General features: G+C 41.0%; 1 protein-coding gene across 3 annotated transcripts in view; it reads right to left on the bottom strand.

Annotated features, from left to right (window-relative positions):
- GFOD1 (glucose-fructose oxidoreductase domain containing 1) overlaps positions 1–23,981 on the bottom strand; it is an 86,476-nt gene that overhangs the window by 11,773 nt on the left and 50,722 nt on the right. Inside the window, exon 3 of one of the 3 annotated variants that reach the window (XM_018563669.1) lies at positions 20,477–20,508. The exons of 1 other annotated variant lie outside the window; for it this stretch is intronic. In XM_018563669.1, coding sequence (XP_018419171.1) covers positions 20,477–20,508 — 32 coding nt within the window. Of the gene's footprint in view, positions 1–2,952; positions 2,957–20,476; positions 20,509–23,981 lie in introns of those variants that run through there. One more of the 3 variants, XM_018563670.1, reaches the window with a different exon arrangement.

Raw genomic sequence — 23,981 nt, forward strand, 5'->3', positions numbered from 1 at the left:
TTTCTACCGAGCTAGGAGGCATGATAAAATAGGAGCCCGCATAGCTAAACAAATACCAGGTCAGACAGATATAATTTGCAGAAGTGGACCTGTACAAGATGAGCTTTCACTTTGCTAAGTGAACAGCCTTTACTCCTTCAGAATATCAATCCCATAGAGTTAATATTACACCAGTATTGGAGGTTGGTGGAAAGAAAATACATTTACTGTTATCAAACCGTTCAGAAGAAAACCACAATACTGATGTTTCTATTGGGCTACAGATTGAATAACTATTCTGCGGTTAAAAAAAGTCGAACAAGGGAAGATAAAATGGTGCCGTTTCGGTTAAAGCTGCACTCCAGACAGATATAAAGACAAATCAATGCAGCTGTGTAATCGTTAATGCAGCAATAAATTTATTTTTTGTAAATGCAAGAAGTGTAGGTACCGGAATTTGACTTGGTATCAGCCTCTTGTAGGCACTGTACTGCAGAGCTCAGACAGGGGGAGGGAGGGGACAATAAGCTTTGTTGGAGTGCTAACAAGAGACATGCTGATAGACAGAGAGAGCAAAGACACAGAAAGATGAGGTCACCAGTCCTCTGCTACTACTTTCCCTGTCCAGTCACAGTTTGGGGTGGGGAGGAGACCTGTAATTGTTACTGAACTGCAGCGGCAATAAAAATCAGGTCTTCTCCCCTGCAAGGCTGGGCTTTTTAAGTATCAGAACTGAATGGCCACAATAACAAATCCTTTGGCAGGTAAACAGCTCCTGTATTTGTATTTTGTCTGTGTATTTATTGGTATAAGAAGGATCATCTTTCTAGTTACAATAATAATAATTACTGTGTACACTAAATTGCCAACTACAGCTGGGGCCACTCAACTAAGGCCTCATTCTTACATGGTGTGTTGCCCTGTACAGAGTGGAGGAGCTGCGGGAACCAGCGTGTAAGGGCACACAGCTCCTGCGTCTACAAAGAGTTACATGAGCTGCCTACATGCTTCTTGCCAAAGCTTTGGGTGTATGAACAAATGTGGCCCTTCAGGCTGTACGGGGCAACACGCCGTGTGTGAATGAGGTCTTAATCATCTCTTATTTCACAGTGTTTGATTAGAATGATGAAGATAACTTCACCCAAGGACTAAAAGGATTCATCTGCATCTTTAATCCTTTCAGGAGTACTTTTAATACAATTGTGAAACTGAAGTTCAGGTAAAAATAAAAAAAATTACTAATCAAAATTGTTAGTCTTTTGTAATGATAAAACATGTGGCCAATGAATTGCTCTAAATGTCTACTAACTACAGTTAGAACCATTTTTCTTTTGTAAGGAGTGTGGAAAAATCCCTGTTGTGAAGATTTCCCTTTTTTGCAATTCTCAATGACAGTGTGTCATAGACACAGGAAATAATGGGGAACCTCTCCAATAGGAACGCAGACAGAAAACCAAACTTTTTTGTTAGTATAGTTAGAATTTGTGTGCTTATTGTCTTAGCCTTCCTGTGCTGGTGATGACCGCTCTCCTCATTTCTTGTCCTGGTTTTGCAGAATAAGGCACAGACAGCAATGAAAACAAACTAATTCTAACACTGGTCTGTACTGTGCCTTCCTTCTTAGAAGCCGGTCCCAGAAAAGCAAAGCTGACCTTAAAGAATAGTTATTATTTTGATATAGTTGTAGAGCAACAACGGCATGGAGATATCTCTAAAAATATAGTAAAACTCTACCCCAATCATTTTATTTTGGAACAGTGTGATGAAAATATACTCCGCCAGATTTTTATTGCTTGAAATACAGCACACTTTTAATGCTTACTGAAGTCTCACGTGAATTAATAGACCATTCCACTATTTGGTGGAAAACCACAGGAGGCCAAACACCCACCTTCATTAAAGGGGAAAGAGGTATTGCTGCCAAACAAATAGGTATGCATAAGATTTTTACTGCTACTGTCTAGTCCCACTGGGGATCATTTTTCCCCACTTCCTGTCTTGGTGACAGGTATCATAACAGCAGGAAATTAGTGGAAATCTTCCTGGCATTACACACTAAACACACTATGCTTTACACACTAAAGCATACTGCCCCTATTTTAAAATGCAGAACTTGTATACTGATTTAGTCTGTCAAGATTCCTACCTGATACACAAGAAACAGTGAACTTCCTATAACATAAAACCAACTGTTAAGACTGTCTGGCTTTTCATTCTTAAAAGAGAACTAATGCAAAACCTTTTTTTTTTGGCTATAGTTCTCTTTTGGGTCACAGGAGGACATTTACTAATGTCCTCCTGTGACCCAAAGTCAGCATATGGTAGGGTACTGCCCCTATATGCTGACAGCGCAGAGCCACGCTGCAGCCAAGAAAGATCCCGGCAATATTGTCAGGTTCTACCTTGCTGCCTGATTGACAGCTGGTTCTGACTTTTTAGAGCCAAAACCAGCTGTGACCACACCCCTCTCATGTCTGTCCCCCTGCAAGGAGAAGATTGTGAGTTGAGTGATCAGCGGTTTGTGATTGCTTAGTTCTCAATCTAGAGATCTATAGAGACAGCTGCAGTGTCACGCATTGGCTCAAACTATTGGGAAGAATATATTTTACTCTCCCAATAGTCCTCCTTTAATTTCTGCACTAATGGTTCTATATTCACTGTCTCCTCTGCATAAAAATGAGTAAAAGTAATGTACTAAAAATGGCCCACCAAAAATGTTAAGCAGATACAAATGTTACAAAGCTATGTAAACATCCCCATCAGTAATGTACTCTTTTACACAAACTGAGGAACAGTTACGTCCTATTTCCTTACTAGGTCTAATGCATTAGCTTAAAATAGCTTGCTGGTTTACAGACAGAAAGCCTTGCTAGCATAACACGTTTCAGAGTGGTCTGCTTTTCAGATGATTTAGTCTGTCTCTTGTCTTTCCAAGCAGCCTAATATCATTTAAGCACCTAATTATCTGTAGACGATTTTGACGAGAATGAATACATTCAAAGCAATGTGACAACAACATGTGACTTGCTGGGATGGTCTTGATGCACTGACTGTAATATACAATATATTTTCTTCTAGCTTTTCAATTTTCAGGCTAAGAACATTTTCAGCAAGTACAGGAAATGCCTGTTAATACTGCCAAAAATGTGGGGGAATGACATAGCAACCGGAAGTGAGGTAGTGCCTCCTGGCTCCCCGCTCAGTCTATCAGCACCAAGTTTTGTATTCCTCGCTTTTGGAATGGTACAGTTCCTGCACCCTGGGTTCCAGGCAACCTGCCTGTAAATCACTTTTAGAAAGTGCCCAGCGCTATGAAATACGCAGTCAAATCTCATATAAAAAAGCCAACATGCAGCGCAAAAAAACATCAAATATTATAGGTGAAAAACTCTTATAATTGCCCAGTGTGTTCAGTGGTCCATATAATGCAATTATATGTCTTTTAACTGAAGTATGAAATATTCCACAGTGAGTGACACCTCTCCCATCTGTGTGCAACACCACTCTCATAGACTCCACTCACCGGATAAGGTGGACCATTGTAAAGAAAATGGTCAAAAAACTCTCAATCAGTTGTTAGTTTCCACTCCCCAACTGGTTTGGCTTGAAATGCTGTACCATCAATAGTTACACCTCTCCTTTTCCCCTCTCGTTCACTGAGTTTACCAAATGCTTATAAAAAAATCATCACAGAGATCCATTGTGTAATACAGTAAAAACACACTTTATTTTAGAATCAAAGATTAAAAACACTCACAAAGTAATTTCACTATCACCACATAAAATCCTCCTTCCAAAGACTGCTGCTGGCAGATTACACGATCACCGGAAATGGATATACCAAAAGCTCGGCCTCAATCACTGCCCATTGTCTTAGGTAATAAAAATGACAAGTGAGTGAGGCTTGAGAGAGTAGAGATTGTGGAGAAGCTTGTGGAGAGGAATCTATCCTGCAGAGTGTGTAGCTGTGTATCCCTGGGTACAAAGGGCCATAAACCATGCTGTGTCATGATCACCTCATTTGGATTAAATGACCTTATAGAATAGTAATGAAAGCCAGAAAGGCAATTCACCCATACTGTTGGGGCTAAAAGGCGCCAGCCTAATTGCAAAGAGTGATGTCAGAAAATGCCTCAAAAGTATGGTATCCACTCTGTCCTTGCAAAGGGTAAAATGAGTGCTAAAGATTACACACATAGGCTATGCCTGGTATAATGGGAGATAATGTATGTGGGCAGCACAGTGGCGTAGTGGTTCTGCCTTGCAGCACTGGGGTTCAAATCCCGGCCAGGTCACTATCTGCAAGGAGTTTGCATGTTCTCCCTGTGCTTGCATGGGTTTTCTCCAGGTACTCCGTTTTCCTCCCACGCAGACATGCTGGTAGGTTAATTGGCTCCTTTCTAAGTTGGCCCTTTATGTATGCATGTGAGATAGGGACCTTAGATTGTAAGCTCCTTGAGGCTAGGGACTGATGTGAATGTGCAACTATGTAAAGTGCTGCGTAAATTGTCGGTGCTATATAAATACCTGTAATAAATAGAGAGAACCAATAAAATCCAGACTGTGGAGGTTGTCCTATGGAAAGAAGCTTGTCTCTAAAGACCAAGATTTTGGTAGTTGTAACCAGGGACCTGGGGCCCTACACAACAGGGCATTACCCTGCAACCACTGATGTGGTGTTCTCATTCCCAGGCAGAAGAAGCTGGCCTTCCATTTGGTTAAAAGAAACTGTTCCAGTGAGACAGAGAAAGATTAAACACTAAAACCAAGGATACCCAGTGGGTACGCAAAGGAGGTTGCACATAATTTAGATACTGCTATATTTTAATGTGAGATCACCGCATAATACTGACAGTTTGGGATCTTTTTGAGACACCTGAATTGATTTCAGAGGGAACGGTTGACTCTCAGAATATAGCAAGTATATCTACCCCTTCATATTCTGTGCCTCTGAACAGTTGCAAGGGGAGAAGAAGCCTACATTGAGAACTGTTTAAATTACAGTAAAATCCACTTGCATTCCGAAAGAGATGGATTCTAAACGTTAATATGCATTTATATTTTTCACGGTATTGCACAAGTGTATGGTGGAACATATTTACATTCCCCCACCATATTCTAGTAAAGCGATGACATCCCTTTCCAAATATCAGACAAAACAATATCTAGATGCAAATAAAGCTGTTGATAGTATTGAATGGTCTTATCTGTGGCCATTGATGGAGAAAAAAAATATTTTGGCTCCAAATGTATTAAATGGGTTCAGATTTTATATCAGGATCCTTGTATAAGTATAAGAATACATAAAGTTATTTATCTCCTGAATTTAAACTACATTGTGGCACTCATTAAGGGTGCCTCTATCTTCAGTATTATTTGCAACAGCTACTGAATTGATGATCAACATTCTTTGTATAGCAATAGCTTTAAACGAGGTCCTATAGAAGAAGAATAGTGCTATATGTAGATGATAATTTCTATTTTTAGCAATTTTTCAGGATTATTAATTTGATTGGGGTAAGTCACTATTGTTACCTATTGATAAACTAAAATCCGCTCTGCCGAGCTCTACCACATCCACTAAAATGGTTACCTCTTTTGAATATTTAGGATGGAAAATGTCTGCAAATCCTAAAATGAACCCTTAATTAGATGAAACTGGCAGATCCAACCTTATAAGGATGATTTGTATACCACATTTATTATACGCACGTTTTACTGGTCTGCATTGCAAAAAAAACTTTTAGAACAATTAATAGTATCTTTAGAGATCCTATATGGAGAAAAAAAAAATAACATCACCTATGGAGGTTTAACAGCATCCAACTGTATAGCTACCCCCAATCCATTGGATATATTATAAAGATGCACAGGTGCAACATTTTTTCTGTCCCAGTAAGAGAATCCATCCTTTATATCAGTTGATAAGTGTGTAGGAGCGTAGAACTGTTAGAGGCTCTAGAGAAGGGGATGTTTTATTCTACAATTGGTACCTCTATTCTCCCTTTGTTAAATAAAACTTGTAAATTGGTTAAGGAATGACTAGGGTTAATGGGGTAAATGTAGCAGTCTAGCAAAAGAAAGATTGTTATTTGAAGGATTACCAGGTTAAAACATCAGAAAAAAAAGCCTTAAAAACGAATGCAGAAAAAAGTAGCTGTTCCGGGTCAAAGTTAAAAAGCAAAATAGTATATCAGCCAAGCAACTAACATTTTCATAAGGAGAGTACAACAATGGCAACCTCCATATTTCACTGATAATGGGTTTACCTTAAGTGCTATAAAATCTGTTTTGAAATGTCAAGTCAAGCTTGGCATGTATATCCCAAGTGGTTTGCTACATCGACTATTGAAACCTTATATACCCAGTGGTAAGGTACACATAGCACAGGCCTTCTTCCTTCCAAAGGTAAGTGCCATTATAAGCGATTCATAGTCTTTGTTCTGGAATTTTCATTGATTTATTTATATAACATTATGGAAAATTTAGCAGGGTGAATTTGACAACCTCAATGAGCTTTGAAAAAGTTTCTCTAGGAAAGAAAAACCTAAGAAGATCTTTACACGGGGATTTGGTAGAAAGCAAAAACAATGTGACTTATTTGAAGAGTAGTCACTGCACTCTATTTGATAGGTAAATGGCCGGGTGCTCATACACAGAAATATCCATACAAATCCAAAGTAAGTCTAGAGGCACTTAAGGGTCTTGTTTTGACTCTGCAAGACCCACTAGTGCCTCCATACCTACTTTGGAAATATATATATATATATACAGTGTACATATATTTATATGTATACGCCTCCTCATCGGAGTGACGCCTAGAATACAGAAAGAGAAAGTAATCCCAGGATTCCTCTCTGCTTGGTCACATGATGATCACATCACCAGAGAGCAGGGGGGAGCCTAAGAGAACAGGGCATCCTTTCCCTGATTAGGTCTAATTAGGTCTGCAGCCGGCTTTGCCAATATTTTGTAGTCGTGCAGAGCTGCAGAAATCATGAACAGTGGCCCTGCATGGACACCAACATAGTGACGATGCCTGCCCACTGAACGCAACTATTGGTCGTCAGAGACCCAGGACACTTCCCCTATGTGCCTGCCATTGTCGTTGGAACAGGAGGGGAGAGAGAATCTTCCAATGTGAACACCCTATCTGGTCACAATTGTCACTGGTTTCCCCTCACTTTAGAAATTTTCACTCAGGAACAGAAAAAACAGGGGATTGAGATTAGCTGTCCATCTAAAATAATCAAATACGTTTTGGATGAGGCTTGTCCTTGAAAATTATTAGAATGATATTCTGATTATACACAAGGGCTATATCACCAAAAGAGGAATAGTGTATAGAAATGCAGCTGCAAAACACAGGGGTTATTGGGTCAACCATTTAATTGATGCACTGCCTTAAAACAACACACCTTAAAAATGAATGGAAATGGAACAGGAAAATATGTGGATAAACATGTGTATATCGGAGTCTGTGTGCTCTTTTATAAAAATGCCATCACTGCTGTTACAGAGAACTATGAATAGTTACATGGATGTTGACTGCTGCTCAGGGACCTGCTAAAAAGAATCCAGCAACGGCAGTAAATTCTTCTGCTTTCAATTAGTATGAACGTTTAGCAGAATCTGATGAATGAGGTTCCGTTTATGTTTGTGTTCCAAGAGAACTTCTGAATCATAATCTCTGCAAACTGCCTACCGGCACTCACTGCATATTTAATATGATGTCTTCTATTTCCATCCTTCTTCTACCAGTACGCTGGTCTATTTATGAAGATGAGATTTAGATAAAATGGCTGTCTATATTTTTGTCTCAATGCACTCCTTTCCATTATTTATGAAAACATCTGATGAATACAAAGTAATAATTGTATCCTAGGACACGTAGCAATTTTCACATCCTTGGAACCAGTACTTGTTCAACACCTTACTGGATCTAATGCTGTTTTACTATATAATTTCCAGGTCACTCTATCATTTCTTGTATATGTGTGCTCTGTAGTAAGAAGCATTACTCTGAAATATACTAATACCGGTCGAGTTTTTAGGGTTGTTTGAAGAACTCCAGGAAAACTTTTTATTAACCCTTGCAGCTACCCCCGCACTGCAAGGGTTAAGTGTTCGTTTGTGTCTAGGGACAAAAATAACAAAGATATACTCACCCGAATCTCCAAGCTGGCCAGATGTCACAGCGCTCACTCCCGTCAGTCTCCTCCACAGCAGCAGCAGCATTGGAATCTTTCTCACGACTATACATTGTGTGACCGCTGCAGAGGAGGGGGAGAGAGACTGGAAGCAGAGGTTTAAGAAGAAGCCTTCTGGGAGCTTCAAGTGAGTATACCTTTTTTTAGGGCTGGTAGTGATTAAAATGTTCGTGTTCGATTAATCAAATTTTTTTTAGATCGATTCATCGATTAATTTTGATTAATTATAACGCACATACAGATCCAACTACATTGGCCTATAACGACGTCACGGACATCGACGTCACCGGACTCCTCCCTTCTTCCCTTCATTAGCCGACGGAGCCACTTGAGGAAGGGGGAGGAGTCCGGTGACGTCGATGTCTGTGGCGTCACCGGATCTTCGACGGGACTCCCGAAAGCCGGCGGAGAGGTGTGTCTTTTCATTTTCGATCAAAATAATTTTAATCGATCAAAAAGGTTAACGATTAATCGAGGAATTAATCGTTAATTTCCCCAGCCCTACTTTTTTTTTAAACTAGACACAAATGAGCACTTAACTCTTGCAGTGCGGAGTAGCCCCTCTGCAAGTGTTAATACAACATTTTCCGTCTTGCTTCTTCTTTAAGTCCTGGTTCACACCTAGGAGTTTTTGAGCAATTCGAAAAGCGCTTTCAACTGTCCAACACTAGAAATCCCATGATTTTCAATGGCCCTGGTTCATGCCAAACGCCCGAAAAGATACAGGAGCTTCTTTGGGCAGTTAAAAGCGCTTTTCTTCCCCATAAACTTCATTGGAAATGCCCAAAAACGCGCAACAGAAGCATGTTGTATATTTTCGTGAGCATGTTTGAGCGTTTATACGCACGTTCTTCCATTGCCCACAATGGTTTATGAGCTGCCAATCACAACGTGTGCAGTGGCGGAACAATCGCCATAGCGACTCAGGCAGCCGCTATGGGGTCCTGATGCCGTATGGGCCACCTGGGTCGCTATGGCATCTAAGGCTGCTGGCTGTCACTGGCGGCTGTGAGGAGGAAGGCGCCGCTGTTCAGATCACAACCTGTCATTGATCTGTGCAGCGCCGCGTTCCTTCTCACAGCCGCTGCTGAATCACTGACAGCCAGCAGGAGGAGGCTGGGCCCAGCGTCGGCAGTGAAGGAGGAGGTGGGGCCCACTGATGGAGGGGCGGGGCCCGGTGATTGAGGAGGTGGGGCCCAGCAACGGAGGAGGTGAGGGCCGTCAGCGACCGTGGAGGTGGAGGAGAGTGGATCAGGGCTGACAGGTAAGAGGGTTTGACCAGCCCTCCTGAGACCCTGCATAGCCCACCATAGAGAGTTTATAGTGGGCTCTGCACGGTCACTCTCAGGTTGGCTGTTTGGGTTATCAGGTGGGTGTAACTAGAAATCACAGGGCCCCATACAACAAAATTTTGCTATGGGGCACTGTGATTTCTAGTTACACACATACAAATGTGCACAACGCGCAAATAACCGCATGCCGTTAGCACGCGTACAAATGTGCAAAAGCTGTGCTGCCTAGGTGTGAACCCAGCCTAAGTCCCTGTTGCAGAGGCAAATCCTCTCTCTTTGTCATTGTGATCATTGAAACCAGGACAGAAAGATTCTAAAATTTTGAACTGTCATCAGAACAACAATAGAATGGAAACCTTCCAATGGGAACACATAGTCAGTAAATGTCCATTGTCATATGTATTGTTTTAAAAATATCCTATCACTTTTGGTTTGTCTCAAGAAAAGAAGTGACATAAAATCTCCCCAATGGGACACAAAAACTTGTCAGGGGTTTTAATCATTCTGTGCTCCAGCCCAAAGAAGAAATAAAGTTTTGGCTTTAGGTATAATTTAAAGTGATGCTAAACCAGAAGTTAAATCTTTAAAAATGTGTATTATTATGTACAATGCTAGTTTTTTGGCAGTTTTGGAGGTGATCAGCTTTCAAGCACAGCAATCTGGCACCCAATCCTTCATAAAGTTTCTATTTATTAACAAACAGTTGATCAAAATGAATGTGGAAATCAGTTAAACCCCCTGCAGTGCCAGTTGAAAGTCAATTATGAATCTGTTTTATGCCCATTTGGATTATTTAGCCACGCTACATTGGGAAACAACTGTAACAGTAGATAGCAGCTTGCTGTTATTGAAAGGGCCGAAACCTGCCAGCAAAATTAACAAGTATGGCTAGCAAAAGACTTCAATCTATAGCAAGGCCTAGGATCTCTATCTCGTTTTAAACAGATGTAAAGTAAACCCAGTAATCTCCCTTAGAAGACTCTTGTTCATCAAGAAGAAACTGCTGCAATAACTTAAAGTCTGCTGCAAGTTATTTTCCTTTGGCTATTGCTAGCAATGCTCGTGAGTTATATTGTTCTGTATGGGACGCCAATCTCTTAAGCTTAAAATGTTTATTAATGTGACACGATGAATAAACACTGGAAATATAAATGACAGACATCAAAGCTTTGAGATATAATGAAAATCATAGTGTAGGCGGCATGAGAACAATAACACGGAATGTTGTTCAGGTTATCAGTGTTTATAAACCTGTTCTGAGCTTCCTTGTAAGATCTGGCCTGGTCTGGTAACGAGTCTGTGTAAAGTATGGACCTCCTGCCAAGAAATTCTAATTCATACTAAACATTAGACCCCTGATATCTTGTTATTAAAATAAATGCGCTGGACTACAATTTTACTGCAGGCCCTTATAGCACACGAGAAGAAAAAGAGATCTATCTGTGGGCCCGTTCCACCAGATGCATTAGGTTGTGCTGGGCAGCCGTGCCCAATACACTCTCAATGCGTAGACAAGGCCTTGTAAGGATTCGCCCTCATGTTCTATGATGTCAGTTCATACCACTCGCTGAAAAAAGTGGGACATGCAGTACTTTTTCAACTTTTTGTAACTAAACTGCCAGACGGTGGCTTCCTAGATGTGGGTGGGCATTTTAAACGTCGATTCCCCACTTCATTGCTGAGCGGCGTGCACAAACGGAACACCGACTGTAATTTAAACAGCCAGCAATGCTTGTTTACATACAAGCGTTCGGGTGTCTGTAGAGCCACACGTAGGCTGGTATGTTGTGCTGCTGCATGCGACCCCCCTCCACTGCAGCCTATCCTGGGCTGTCTGCTGTCCCCATGCTGGCCTGGCACCGGCACGGCGGCTCTGTGAATAGAGATCGAAGGGAGCTCAGTGCACGAACTCCCCTCCAGTCTCTGAATGTGGGTGTGATGTGTATTACATCACTTCCACATTCATCTGTCATTCGTCTGGCTTCTGTAGCTGGAGATCTCTGCTTCATCAGCTTCTTTGGGGGTCCCTAGGTGACATTAGGTCTGTAAAAGACCCCTTATGTCTCCATAAAGTGGTCCTGTCACAGTAAAATTGATATCACATATAGGACTTTTTAGTCCCTATGTGATAATAAATTAAGTGTAAAAAAAAATCGTTTAAAAAAGTCCCACATAAAAAAATCCACAAAAATATATTTAAAGTCCCCCGCCCCCACTTATACAAACACATGTAAACGCAAACACGCGTTGGGTGCGCCTACGTGTGCGAAAACAACTATTACATATCACTGCGACTATTACAATACACTTGCATCAGATTTGCTGATTAGGATTTTTCACAAAAAAGAGCACAGGAGTCAGCGGCACCGAGCAGGCAAATAAATGCTGATAATTATTATGATAAAGTCTGAGATCTGAGGGGGTATGGGTGAGTTGTGGCTAAGGTAGGGGGGTGGTCATTACAAAAGTAATTTAACCACTATGCAGGCTACTGGGAAAACCAGTTAGCCAATCAGAGGAGCGTTTTGCATTCAATGCTAATATACAGAATGCTGTTGGTGTTGCTATGCTTTGCAGGGATGTATCATTTGCATTTTTTTCAGTTTTTGAAAATCACAGATGGCTGCAGATTTTAAATTAATTACCATAATGATAATTTTTTTTAAATGACCGTTATTTTTAGCAATGGCAGCCAATGAGAGCTGAAAAAAATGATTACATGGTTAAAATGTATGATCCCTATAGCAAACAACGGGTGGGTTATACCTTAGTGAATTGTGCTTAATTGGGCTTGTGAATTGGGCTTGTGTAGCTTTTATATGAGTTATACCAATATTTTTAGGTAGAGTTTTCCTTTAAGATTTTACAGTCCTTTCAATCAGAACACGGTCATGTAGAAAAATGTAAGAGTTGTAAACCCATTATTCTTGGGAAACAAAGCATAAAGGCATATTCTTCCTGCCTTGATTACTTTCAGGATGTTGCTTTGTTCAGGTCCACACAAACTGTTTCCACTTTCTACGGGTTACTATCCATCAATTTGTTCTTATTTTGCAGAGAAAATAAAATATCAAGAGAAAGCTCTGCTTGCCTCTACACACCCGTCTAGATTAAAGAACACTATGAACCAGTGGCAGTTAAACAAATAAAAGTGTCCCAGTCTCCGTCAATGAATATAATCTTCAAGTGTTTCCTACCATTATGCTTGTTCTCCATTGTAGGTCACAAGCCAAAGTCAAAGGAGATTGCTATAAATTCCCATGGCTCTAACAAACAGCATATATTAAATAGTAATACAGGGCAAAGACTAATTAAAAGACCTACACATGAATGCACTCTAAGAAACAATTAGCACAATGTATTTACAGCAAACAGAAGCAAGCACACAGCATTTATGTGCCAAATGTTTTAGAAGTTGAAATGTTCTTGATCGACCATAGTATGCAGGGGTGTGGAATTCATATCGCCCGACGCCCCGGGACATGCAGTTTCGGGCGTTGGGCGAGTAGTTTTTATGTACATTTAGCCCGGCTCCGGACAAGCAGAGCTGAATGTACATTGTGGAGCCGCCGCCACTCGACTACTACAAGTGGTCTGATCAGACCACTTGTATCAATTTGAGCAGCGGTGATCGTTTCTGCCCCCGCCGTAGTTTTCGGGTTCGCCCGCTCTCCTGGGGGCCCCCGAAAACTACGGCACAACGGCTCAGCCATAGAGCCCGTAGAGCAGATTGCAAGCACTCATTGGTCAACGTGGCCAGATGACTGCGCTGACCAGTGAGAAGCGCTATTTAGCACAGTCAAATATGTTTTGATTAGGGGTGCACCGATACTAGTATCAGTGCGATACAGACTATTTGGGCAAGTACTCGTACTCACCCAAATGCTCCGATACCTTCCCCGATATTGGAACTTACGGCCAGATGAAAATGTCCTATGACTGGCAGTGCCGTAGGGGAACATGGAGCCAGCTTCCTGTGCAATCAGGAAGCCGTGAGGCAAGTAATGACCCGCCTCCTGGTTTTCTGATTGGCCGGGAAACCTGCTCCTTGCTAACTGGCTGGAAAGCCGGCTTCCTGGCCAATCAGCATCGAGCCAGTTTCCTGGTCAATCAGGTCATTACTCGCCACCCGGCTTCCTGATTGACCGGGAAGCAGGTTTCCCTGCCAATCACAATCAAGCAGGCCAAACAACATGGAGCCTCCGTGGCAATCAGGAACCTGGGCGGGATGTCATTACCCACTGCCCGGCTTCCTGAATACTAGGCAAGCCTGCTCCATGCCAGCGGAAGCACTGGTATTAGTATTCGGTGTCGACGAGATCCGAAAGCAAAAAATCGATATTCGTACTCGATACCGAAAAACCGGTATTGGTGCATGCTTAGTTTTGATTAAAACTATTTTTTTGTCATGAAGGACAAGTAGATTTGGCCCCCGCTTTAGCCCTTGGACAAGTAGTTTTTTTAAAAATTTCCACACCCCTGCAGTATGGTACGGTTAATTCAATCTCTGATATAGCTATTACTCGATACCAGCCTTTTTCAACTGGGGTGCCTTATGGCTTTATCAAGCCTTAAAATGTTTACACGGTGTCATGAATTGCTATGGTAGTCGAGCGGCTATCAGCACCATTGCAATGCATTATGTTAATCCAAGGCTCCAAGGCAGGCTGCATTCAGGACCTCCCCGAGCATTCAGAAGAGGACAGAATTCCGCCTCCATCCAGACCTGCTCCACCTACCTCCTCCAGCACCCTCCTGCAGCTGCACTGTGGTAATGATTATAAGGTAGGTCTCTGATGTGAAGAGAGTTACTAAGGACTCATATGAGAAGGGGGGCTCCTGATGAGAAGGGGGGGATCTGATGTGAAGGGGGGGGCTCTGATGGGAAGCAGGCTCCTGATGGGAAGGGAGACTTCTGATGTGAAAGGGGGGGCTCTGATGGGAAGCAGGCTCCTGACGGGAAAGGAGACTTCTGATGTGAAGGGGGGACTACATCTTTTTTTTCTTGGGCTCCCTCCTTAAAATCCATACCAGACCCCTATCTAGAATCAGGGTCTGGTATAGATTTTGACGAGAACCACGTTATTTTTTATATTTACGTTTTTAAATTTTAAACTGGGGTGCCTAGAGATTCTGAATACTTTAAGGCCTCATTCACACAGGCGTGCACATCCGTACTTCATGCATGTCTCTGCAGAGACCTGCTCCTGGAAGTAGTTGTACTTGTGTGCAGCCACCTTTACATCCCTATGACAGGACACGGCTGCATGCGGCTAAACACCGACCCAAACCTGCACATCCATGAAGGTCCGGTGGCAGGCACCTGGACACAGAATGTCTACAGCCCTTACATGTGCACCTGTCCAGGTCTCTGTATGGGCATGCACACCATACGGATGTGCATGCCCATGTTAATGAGGCCTTACAGGATGCCTTGACTGAAAAAAGGTTGAGAAACACTATTCATTACCATGTCTAACATGTCAACTATAACTGGCCATTGGACATCACTGGCATTTGAGATGTGCAGGCAAGATATAACCATACACAGATAACGACAGATAGAGTTGTTTAGTCTGTAGTTTCAGCAGACACTGGCTGAAATTATCTAACATGGCTGATCATTTACCCTCAAGATCACCAAGCGAGTCCAGCACACAGCGCGCCGGTAACCATAGACAGTTTAGATTAGGTGATAATCAGATCATCTCTATGGCCGTCTTTCAAACAACAGAGTGGGAGAGGAGACTTGCCAAAGATTGCCCAGATCACCAATCCTGAATTTGCCCTGAAATGCCAGTTTCGGAAACGGTATTTAAAGATTTTGCTCCAGGTTCCACCCACTGTTTTAAAGCATATTGTTTGGTCATAAGGTGTGATGTAGTTATAGGGGGAAGCCTGAAAATATAAACAGCTACTCATGTATCCCCAATGTGAACATCCATTTCCTCCAGAGGTTTCTTCCTCAGGCTGCCCCATACCTGAAGCTGGTCATACACCTCTCTAGCATTGTAAACCACTCTAACCAAGATGTTTAATCACATAATTGATTAAATAAATCAATGCAACCAATCAGCAATTTGGAAATACATATTTATGTGAGGAATGCCTTTGATCTCTTAGAATTAAATAACTAGAAAAGGCTGCAATTGCTAAAAGATTGCCTTCAAAAGGCTACAATAAATATTGGGTATTGCTCATTAAAGTAATTGAGCCCAACCCAAGCTTTGACATGTGAGAGCAGTAAAGCTGAGTATACATAGTAAGAATTTTGTATTAACGTTCATACAAAACATCTCGTCAGAACATTCGATAATGCCATCCAAGACTTGCGAATGTCTTTCAAAATGTTTTTCCGTTTTACCATTTAGTTTTGGAAATGAATAGACTTTCCAAAACAAAAACCACATTCACTGTTAGCATTTTGTTGGTTCAAGAAAAATCTTCCATCCTGCTCCGTGATTTTTTCTGCTACTATGGTGAAAATCTATTGCCGATGTGACCCCGTAAACTATTAGTAGATCGAACAAACATCCTGAAAATGAATTTTTTGAAATTCTAACTGTTTATACCCAGCTTAAGAGGAGGAGACAGTTGCAGGGAATTTAAAGCAATGGATCTAAGCATCTGAGCAAGATCTACAGCTGCAGGGGAAATTACACATTGATAAATGACCAAAACCTTTACATAGTTTATAAACTATCACCGAACTGGATATTTCCTAGTCTCATCCTGCAAGATGATAGGTTTACACTGTCATCACATGATACGTTTTTCCTTTTTTGATGTAAATGTAATTGTATATATTGGTAATCTTTCATACCATTTGCTCAGTAAATATTATAAAATATATGGTCTTTATACATTAAAACAAGTCACTGGGGTTGATTTATTAAAGGGAAATAGGCTGTTCCCCTTACAAGGTAATTGCAAGCTTAGTGAATGAGATGAAGCTCTGCTGACTTCCATTATCCTATCGTGTGCAAGAAAAATAGTTGCTTTTTTATTTTCCTTGCTTGTGATTGGGGATTCTTTGCCAAGTGAATTTTCACCACATGCGCTAAGCTAAGGGAAAATTCCCTTGCAAAGTGAACAGTAGGGCTGCAACAACTAATCGACATAATCGATTATTGAAAAAGTTGTCAACTTTTTCAAATGAACAGCCTATTTGCATTTAGTAAATAAACCCTCTTTAGTGCATATTAGAAAACCAAGCTCATTGCTTGCTGTGGGCAGCACTACAATATTTACTCTGTTTCTATTAATATGTTTCCCTGTAGATAGTAAGCATATTATAGCTCAGGGAGCCTGTATCAGCTTTTTTACTTTATTTGGTCATGAAACTACATAGTAAACAAATGCTCTTATTTCCATTTACAATGGCAGTGTGCATTATTCCATGTATACATAAAGCTCTTGTGTTATAGTTTCATGAAAGGTGTGAACAAAGCTTGTTCTTCCACTCTGCCTTACGTACTTCTTTTCTACTAAAACAACATTTTTCATGATTTGAGACATAAGGGTTGTTAAGGTTTTTTGTTTTTTTAAATAAGAAATTGCACAGTTGCAATTATTATACAGACGTGTACAACAGTTTTTTTAACATGCAAACTGCACTGACAAAAAGCTTAGTCTGATATACAGGACTTGCTATTCCAGAAATTCCTGTTGTACTATGCTGTGGGGCACACCTTGAAATGTGTGGATTACAAAATGTGCAATGAAATAAAAAAATGGATGCTTGTATTTTAATAGAGACAGACCCCTTACCATACTGATGGTACCATCACCAATGTTGTTGTTTTTTCCAGTTCTCTCTTTTACTTCAATACTTATACAGAATACAGCAATATTATCTATTATGTTATTGTTTTTTAAAGAGATTAATTCAGGCCTCATTCACACAGACACAGCTACCTGAGCTGTGACCCGAGCTGGCACATCCGCAGAGGTACAGATGAATGCCCTTGGACGCTGACAGTCTGCGTCCAAGGGTGTGCATCCATACCTGTACAGATGTGCAAGTTTGGGTCAGCATGTAGCCACATGACAGCTACGTCCTGTCATAGAGATGTACAGGTGGCCACACGCAGCACCTGTCTCTCTGGGGTGCAGGCCTCTGCACGTATGTGCATGCTGTCCGGCTGTGCACGTCCAGGTGAATGAGGCCTTATTAATTACAATGGGCAACACCTTTCAAAACAGCAGGCAGTCTTCAATTTCTTTTTTTTTTTACATTATATATTCATAATAGAAACATAAAAAATATTCAGTCTTTAGTTTCTGGAATTTGACATAGGAGGACTGTGCATGGCTGGACTATTGCAAATGTCCATTGTGGGGAATCTATGAATGAAAGACTTAGGGGTTGATATATAACTCTATATGCTGGGCAGATGCTGTCTGCACGGCACACTACCATTTTCCTATGCTCCTCATCTCCACCTTGTGGTGGTAGTGCCATGTGAATGGCAACTGCCCAACATATTATATATCATGGTTATAAATCAAACCTTAATATATGGATATTAGACATAGAAGCTGTGTATAAGTACATCGAACAATGCTCAGTATATTACACAGTTTATTCACAGAAGCACAGTACAGACTTAACGTGTACTTGTCATGCAATACGGAAAACTCTATTGCAGCCAGGATGACAACTGAAGAGCAGTCTTCAGCATTGGAAAATTAGCTCTTTTGAAGTTCATTGTTTTTATCTTTTTAGTTAAAACTTAACAACTTACATGAAATGAAATCATACTGTGGTCACTGCCACCCAGATTTTCTTTTATATAAACATTTGTAATAAACTCCTCATTTTTTTAGATTAACAGATTCAGGAGAGTGTTATGTCTATTTGGGGCTTCTATAAACTGTACCATAAAATTGTATTGCTATACGTTTATAAATGTCCGCCCTTTTACTGTTCCAGCAGTGCCATTACACCAATTTCAGTTTTAGTTAAAATCACCCATTATTACCATCATGCCATCCCTTGCAGTCTTTTTTATCTGTCAGGAGCTGAGTTTCTACCTTCTCATTTTTATTAACATAAAACAATATCTTAAATACAATGCAAGCTACATTGCTACCCAACAACTGGGAAAATGCTTAAGTGTTAGTGACCCATTTAATCCACTCTATGTATTTACTTCTGTGAATGCTTTACTGCTTGGTGTGTAATAAATCTGACAGATGACTCTTAAAACGGTTTGGGTAAACCTTTGGCTATAAATAGACCTAGCCAAGTAACAAATACTAGTAGGGAACTTTATGATTCTGTTTAATTTAAGCCTGGAGTTGGCTGTTGCAGCCATTATAGGGGTCATGTAAAGGTGGCTATAGGCCGGTTATAGGAACAGCCAACAAACACAATGACCATCTAAAAACCATTTATATGGAGGACAGACAAATACAGTACTGTATGAGGCAAGTTTCTTGTATGAAACCCCTGAATGCTTACAATAAAGTAGAATTTACACTGTGGCCAGATAGTACTAATTGTCCTCTATTTCATAGGGAAACGGGCTAAAATAACCCTCAAATATCTCATCAGAAATCATCATCTGGCTGACTACCTTAAAGTTCACATCTATATGTTTTCATATAGGCCATTGTTTCAAATGGTGGTAGTTCACATCTGTGCAATCTGTTGTGATTTGTCTGTTTTTTTGATGCATTGATGTATGTGAGTTATAGGGGCAATTGATGAGAATGGCAGCGCATGTGTACAGAGGGGTGTAGCTCCAGCTTTAAAGCTGATACGTGGTCACTATAGATCATTTCAGTTTTACATAACTGCACGAAAATTCTAGATCATTTACATTTTTTGTCCAACAGTTCTTCTGTTGTTATTGCCTCCAACATGTGAACTAGATATTGTTCAAACAAACCTAGTGTCTGATGTACTTTGCTTTACCGGTACTCTTAGATAGCTGCTGCTGGTTTTTATGTAAACTGTGTTTAAGATCAACAAAAAGAGTCTTAGCTTTGCTTGCAGGGTCTTATTACAAAGACTCAAACGCTATAAAAATATTTTCCAGTTACAGTCATGTCTGTGAATGTGCCCTATTACTGGGTGGACTGTTGTTTGACCTTGAAAGACAGTGAGGGTGCATTACCCTGATTAAACTATCTGAAGAGCATTGCCGTGTCTGCATTGGCAAATCCACAAGCAATTTCGGTTATTTGCTCGGGATAAACTACGGAATAAAAATGCCATTGCCTTCTGGCTATATAAAATAGAAGCAAGGCAAAAAAAAGTTGTCCGTTACAGTCTGGAATTAATATGATAGTATTAAGCGTCAATGCTGTTATTGTGTGTTCTCATTAAAGTATAATTTAACTCAAACTTAAAATAATTTTTGTTTGTTAGATACTAATAGTAAAACAGGATCAGCTATTTAGTTTTTTTAAAACTTATAGCTAAACATACTTTTTCATTTTCACGTTTCTGTGGGTTCTGTGGCCACTTCAGGTATTCTAGCTGCGGTGCACATCTCTTCCTACTAAAGTAGCCAACTATGCTAAGGTCATGCACTGGGGTCTCAGACAAAGAAGTCTGAGTAAACATACAGGTATGCTGTACGTCTACACCTCAGTTGTACATCAGCTCATAGTCCACAGAACATAGCATTGAAAAGAAAAGATGCTTCTTAGGCAAATACATACACAAGGTATCACCCTAGGGCAGGAAGTCTCTTACTTGAGGATTAACAGGTATAAAATAAAGAAAAGAAAGCTTTCCTTTAGAAAACAATTCCCTCAACACAACTAAGGAATGGTAAGCTAACATAAATTGACTTTATTTTTTGAGAGAATTACATTCTCTTTAAACTGCTGATCAATTTTCGCTTGTGAAACATTGCTCCTTCAGAATTATAGGTTTATTTAAACTAAATCTATATTTTCACACAACATGCTGGCTATTTACCTAGCAGCAAAACTTAATTTGTGGGACTATTTCCTGAAATGTTTAAGTCCACTTTCTACCATGGCCATTACTATCTTGCTCCTCTGTATGCCTGGAAGGATCAACCCACCAAAAAGTGGTTTTTAAGGTAGGGTCTGATGGGTTGAGTCCCTTCTTAGCTTCTTATATCTCTTAGGGACTCCAGTGTTAAATCCACCAGACAATGGTTACTGTCTCTGACTACACCAATCTGAATTCTCATTCCTTGTACTTCAGTAGCTTTTTTCCTGGTACTCTCCCTCTTTCTGTTGAATTCTCTACAATAAGTAATAATAATTGGACCCTCCTCCCTGTAATGTCTGCAGTATAGTATGCAGACTTGAAAACTTGATGTCACCACTGGAGTCCCCAAAGTCATAAGAAACAATTCTTGTTAAATATCACTTGAAAGGACATACTCTCTAAGCCAGAGGTGGGCAACTCTAACCCTCCAGTTGTGCTTTAATTACAAATCCCAACATACCTCTGTCTCTGGGATCCTTGCCTGTAACTGTGAGTCTTGCAATGTCTAATGGCATTCTAGTTCCACAAAAGCTGGAGGGCCTGAGGTGCCCACCCCTGCTCTAAGCCAGTCAAGGTCTGTAGCGGTGAATGAGCAAAACCAGCATCTTAACACTGCCACTAGAGTCTCATATATAAGTGGGAAGGCAACACATCCTGAAGGAAGTCTAATTCCAAACAAGCCTAATATGTTCCGTTTTGGTTGTGTTCAAAGTGGACCTGTGTTTACCTTTACCCTTTTGCAGAAAGCCACGAATAGCAGGCACCAAGAGATTCCTGGACACATGCTCAGATTCCTTGTAGAGCACCTCCGCAACACTAAAGCCCAGGAAGCTCTACAATGCAAAGAACACTTTTACACCCGGCTTTGCCCCTCACATATCTTACTAGAGGTCTATTCTTCTGATGGACAGCCTCACTGACTACCAGTGAAGCATGGAAGGTGGTTTTAAGCAGATTCAAATACAACAGGAACCCTAATTTTTTATTTACATATGTATTAGAGCTCCCCAGTAAAACTAAAAGCTGTCTGCTATGCCTCAGTTAAGTGTTATTAATGTTGTCTTTAAAGGCCTAATTTACTTATGTGTGAAGAGCAGGAAAGAGAAATGGTGCAAACGTATGTTTATTTCAAACATTCAATCATATGTAGAGAAAATTGAAAAAATAGAGCTTCTGCACATGATATGTTTCGTATAGGGATGCATCGATACCGTTTTTTTCAGTATCGAGTACAAGTACCAATATTTTTTCCCGTACTTGCTGACACCGAATACCAATACCAGAAGACCTATTAAGGAAGCCAGGTGGCATGTAATGACTCGCAACCTGGCTTCCTAAATAGCCGGGAAGCCGGGCGGCATGTAAAGACTCACAACCCGGCTTCCCGATTAGCAGGGAAGTCATCTCCATGCTCCCTCGTCACCAAGTGACAAGGAAGCATGGAGCCAGCTTTGTGGCCAATCAGGAAGCCGAGTGCCGTGTAATGACTCGTTGCCCGGCTTATCGATTGGCCGGGAAGCTGGCTCCATACTCCCTCGTCACAAGGTGGCTGGTAATGACTCGTTGTCCGGCTTCCTGATTGGCCGGCTTCCCGACCAATTTAAGAAGCTAGGCTGCGATTCATTACACACGGCCCAGCTTCCTGACTGGTCAGGGAGCCGGCTCCGTGCTCCGTGCTCCCTCGCCACCAACGAGACGAGGGAGCATGGAGCCGGCTTCCCAGCCAATCAGGAAGCCGGGCAGCGTGTAATGGCTCGCTGCCTGGCTTCCTGATACCGGCTAGGCATCTGAGCATTTTGGCGAGTACTTGCCCAAATACTCGGCATCGGCACCAATACCGATATTAGTATCGGTATCGGTGCATCCCTTGTTTCAAGTGAGCACAGGTTCATTTCACTGCACCGACCCCACATTATAGTGAATCAGGCACTGTATCTCTCTTCTAATATACAGTTTTTCTCTAAGCTTCATTAATGCATTTCACAAAGCTTGAGACTAAAACCTTAGACTGATTCTTTCATTTTCATGTTTCTTATCTGCTCATATCAGTCTTTTAATTGCACCAGTATTTAATGGCATATAGGCATTCTTTCTATCATCCCTTTATTATACTGAAATGATAGGCTACACCACTTCTGCCACCTCTCACAGTGTTAATACTTTCTTTGGGTAGACAAATTGGGGATGTCAAAAATACATTCTGGAACCCCAAGCACAGGTTATTTTATACACTTCCAAATCAAAGTGTCTCCCATTGCTGGTCCTCTAGTTCAGAGGCCCTGCACTGCCCCATATTGCAGGACCGGACCGCACTCAGACTGTGCGGCCTGGTACCATTTGATCCGCGGATCGGTACCGGTCCGCGGACCGGGGGTTGGGGACCACTGCTCTAGTTGCCCGGTTGTGTCAGGCTTAAACACTTTTGAGTTACAGACCCAGAACTAGTATGCTCTAAACGACTGTCAAATATTTGTTCCAGGTCGGAAACTCAGAAAGCATTAAAGTAGTATTAAACTCTCAATCTTTTTTGCAATATTGAATCCAGATGAAACAAATATTCGCAGCCCAGCAAAGTATTTATTTACATTTCTACCCAAACAATTGCAGTCATCATGTTTTAAAACTGCTGACTTCAAGTCTTTCAGCTCTGCTTCCCCAAACTTCCTTTCCAGTACAAGATCACAAGGGAGAGCACAGTCTCCAGCAACTGTTCATCTACTAGCATGGAGAAGGAAGGCAGGAAGGAAGAAGCAGGGAGCAGGGGGAGGGGAGTGACTTGATCTGCCATGCCTGTGTGTTTGTGGAGAGGCACGCAGCTTATTAGCACAAACAAGGGTGACTTCATAGGACCCTGGAAGGGAAAGGAGCCACCCTAAAACAGGATATCAGGGCCAGTGCTCAGGGGACCAGCAAAAACTTTCAAAAACATCAAGAAGCAGCATCCATTGTAAGTAATATAATCAGCATTTGAAATAGCTTAAAAACTTTTTGACTTTAATATCACTTTAAAGCCAAAGCACCAGCATGACCGCAAGGGAAATAGCATTCTTAAAGGAGAGGTCATCAGTGGCAGCATCCATACTTTCGCCATGGTAAAGTCACTTTAAATGGGCTTCTCTGACATACAGGAAAATCATCTCAGTAATCTAAAGAATTGTGACTCATCCTCTCATCTTCTCTATACGTGTGTGTACATGCAATGACTGCAGTTATTAAAAAGAACAACCTTTTGGTATCTGCAATCGAACACAGGAGACCAGAGCAGACAGCATGCAATGAATATTAATGTGTGACTGTGCTTTTACTCTTCAACAGAGTGTGAGCGCTAATGACGTAAATCCTAATATACACTTATCTGTCTTACCCAACAATCACAGTAAGAAAGGGAAAATAAAATATGGACATGTGTGTTTAGGTGTTTAGTATAACTCTAATACAAATATACAATGTGTATGTGTATCCTATGTATGTTATATAAAACATCCATAAAAAGTTAACTTAAACATATTTTTCTTTTTTTTT

Source organism: Nanorana parkeri, unplaced genomic scaffold, assembly GCF_000935625.1.
Source record: "Nanorana parkeri isolate BGI_ZX_2015 unplaced genomic scaffold, ASM93562v1 scaffold684, whole genome shotgun sequence".
Taxonomy (NCBI): domain Eukaryota; kingdom Metazoa; phylum Chordata; class Amphibia; order Anura; family Dicroglossidae; genus Nanorana; species Nanorana parkeri.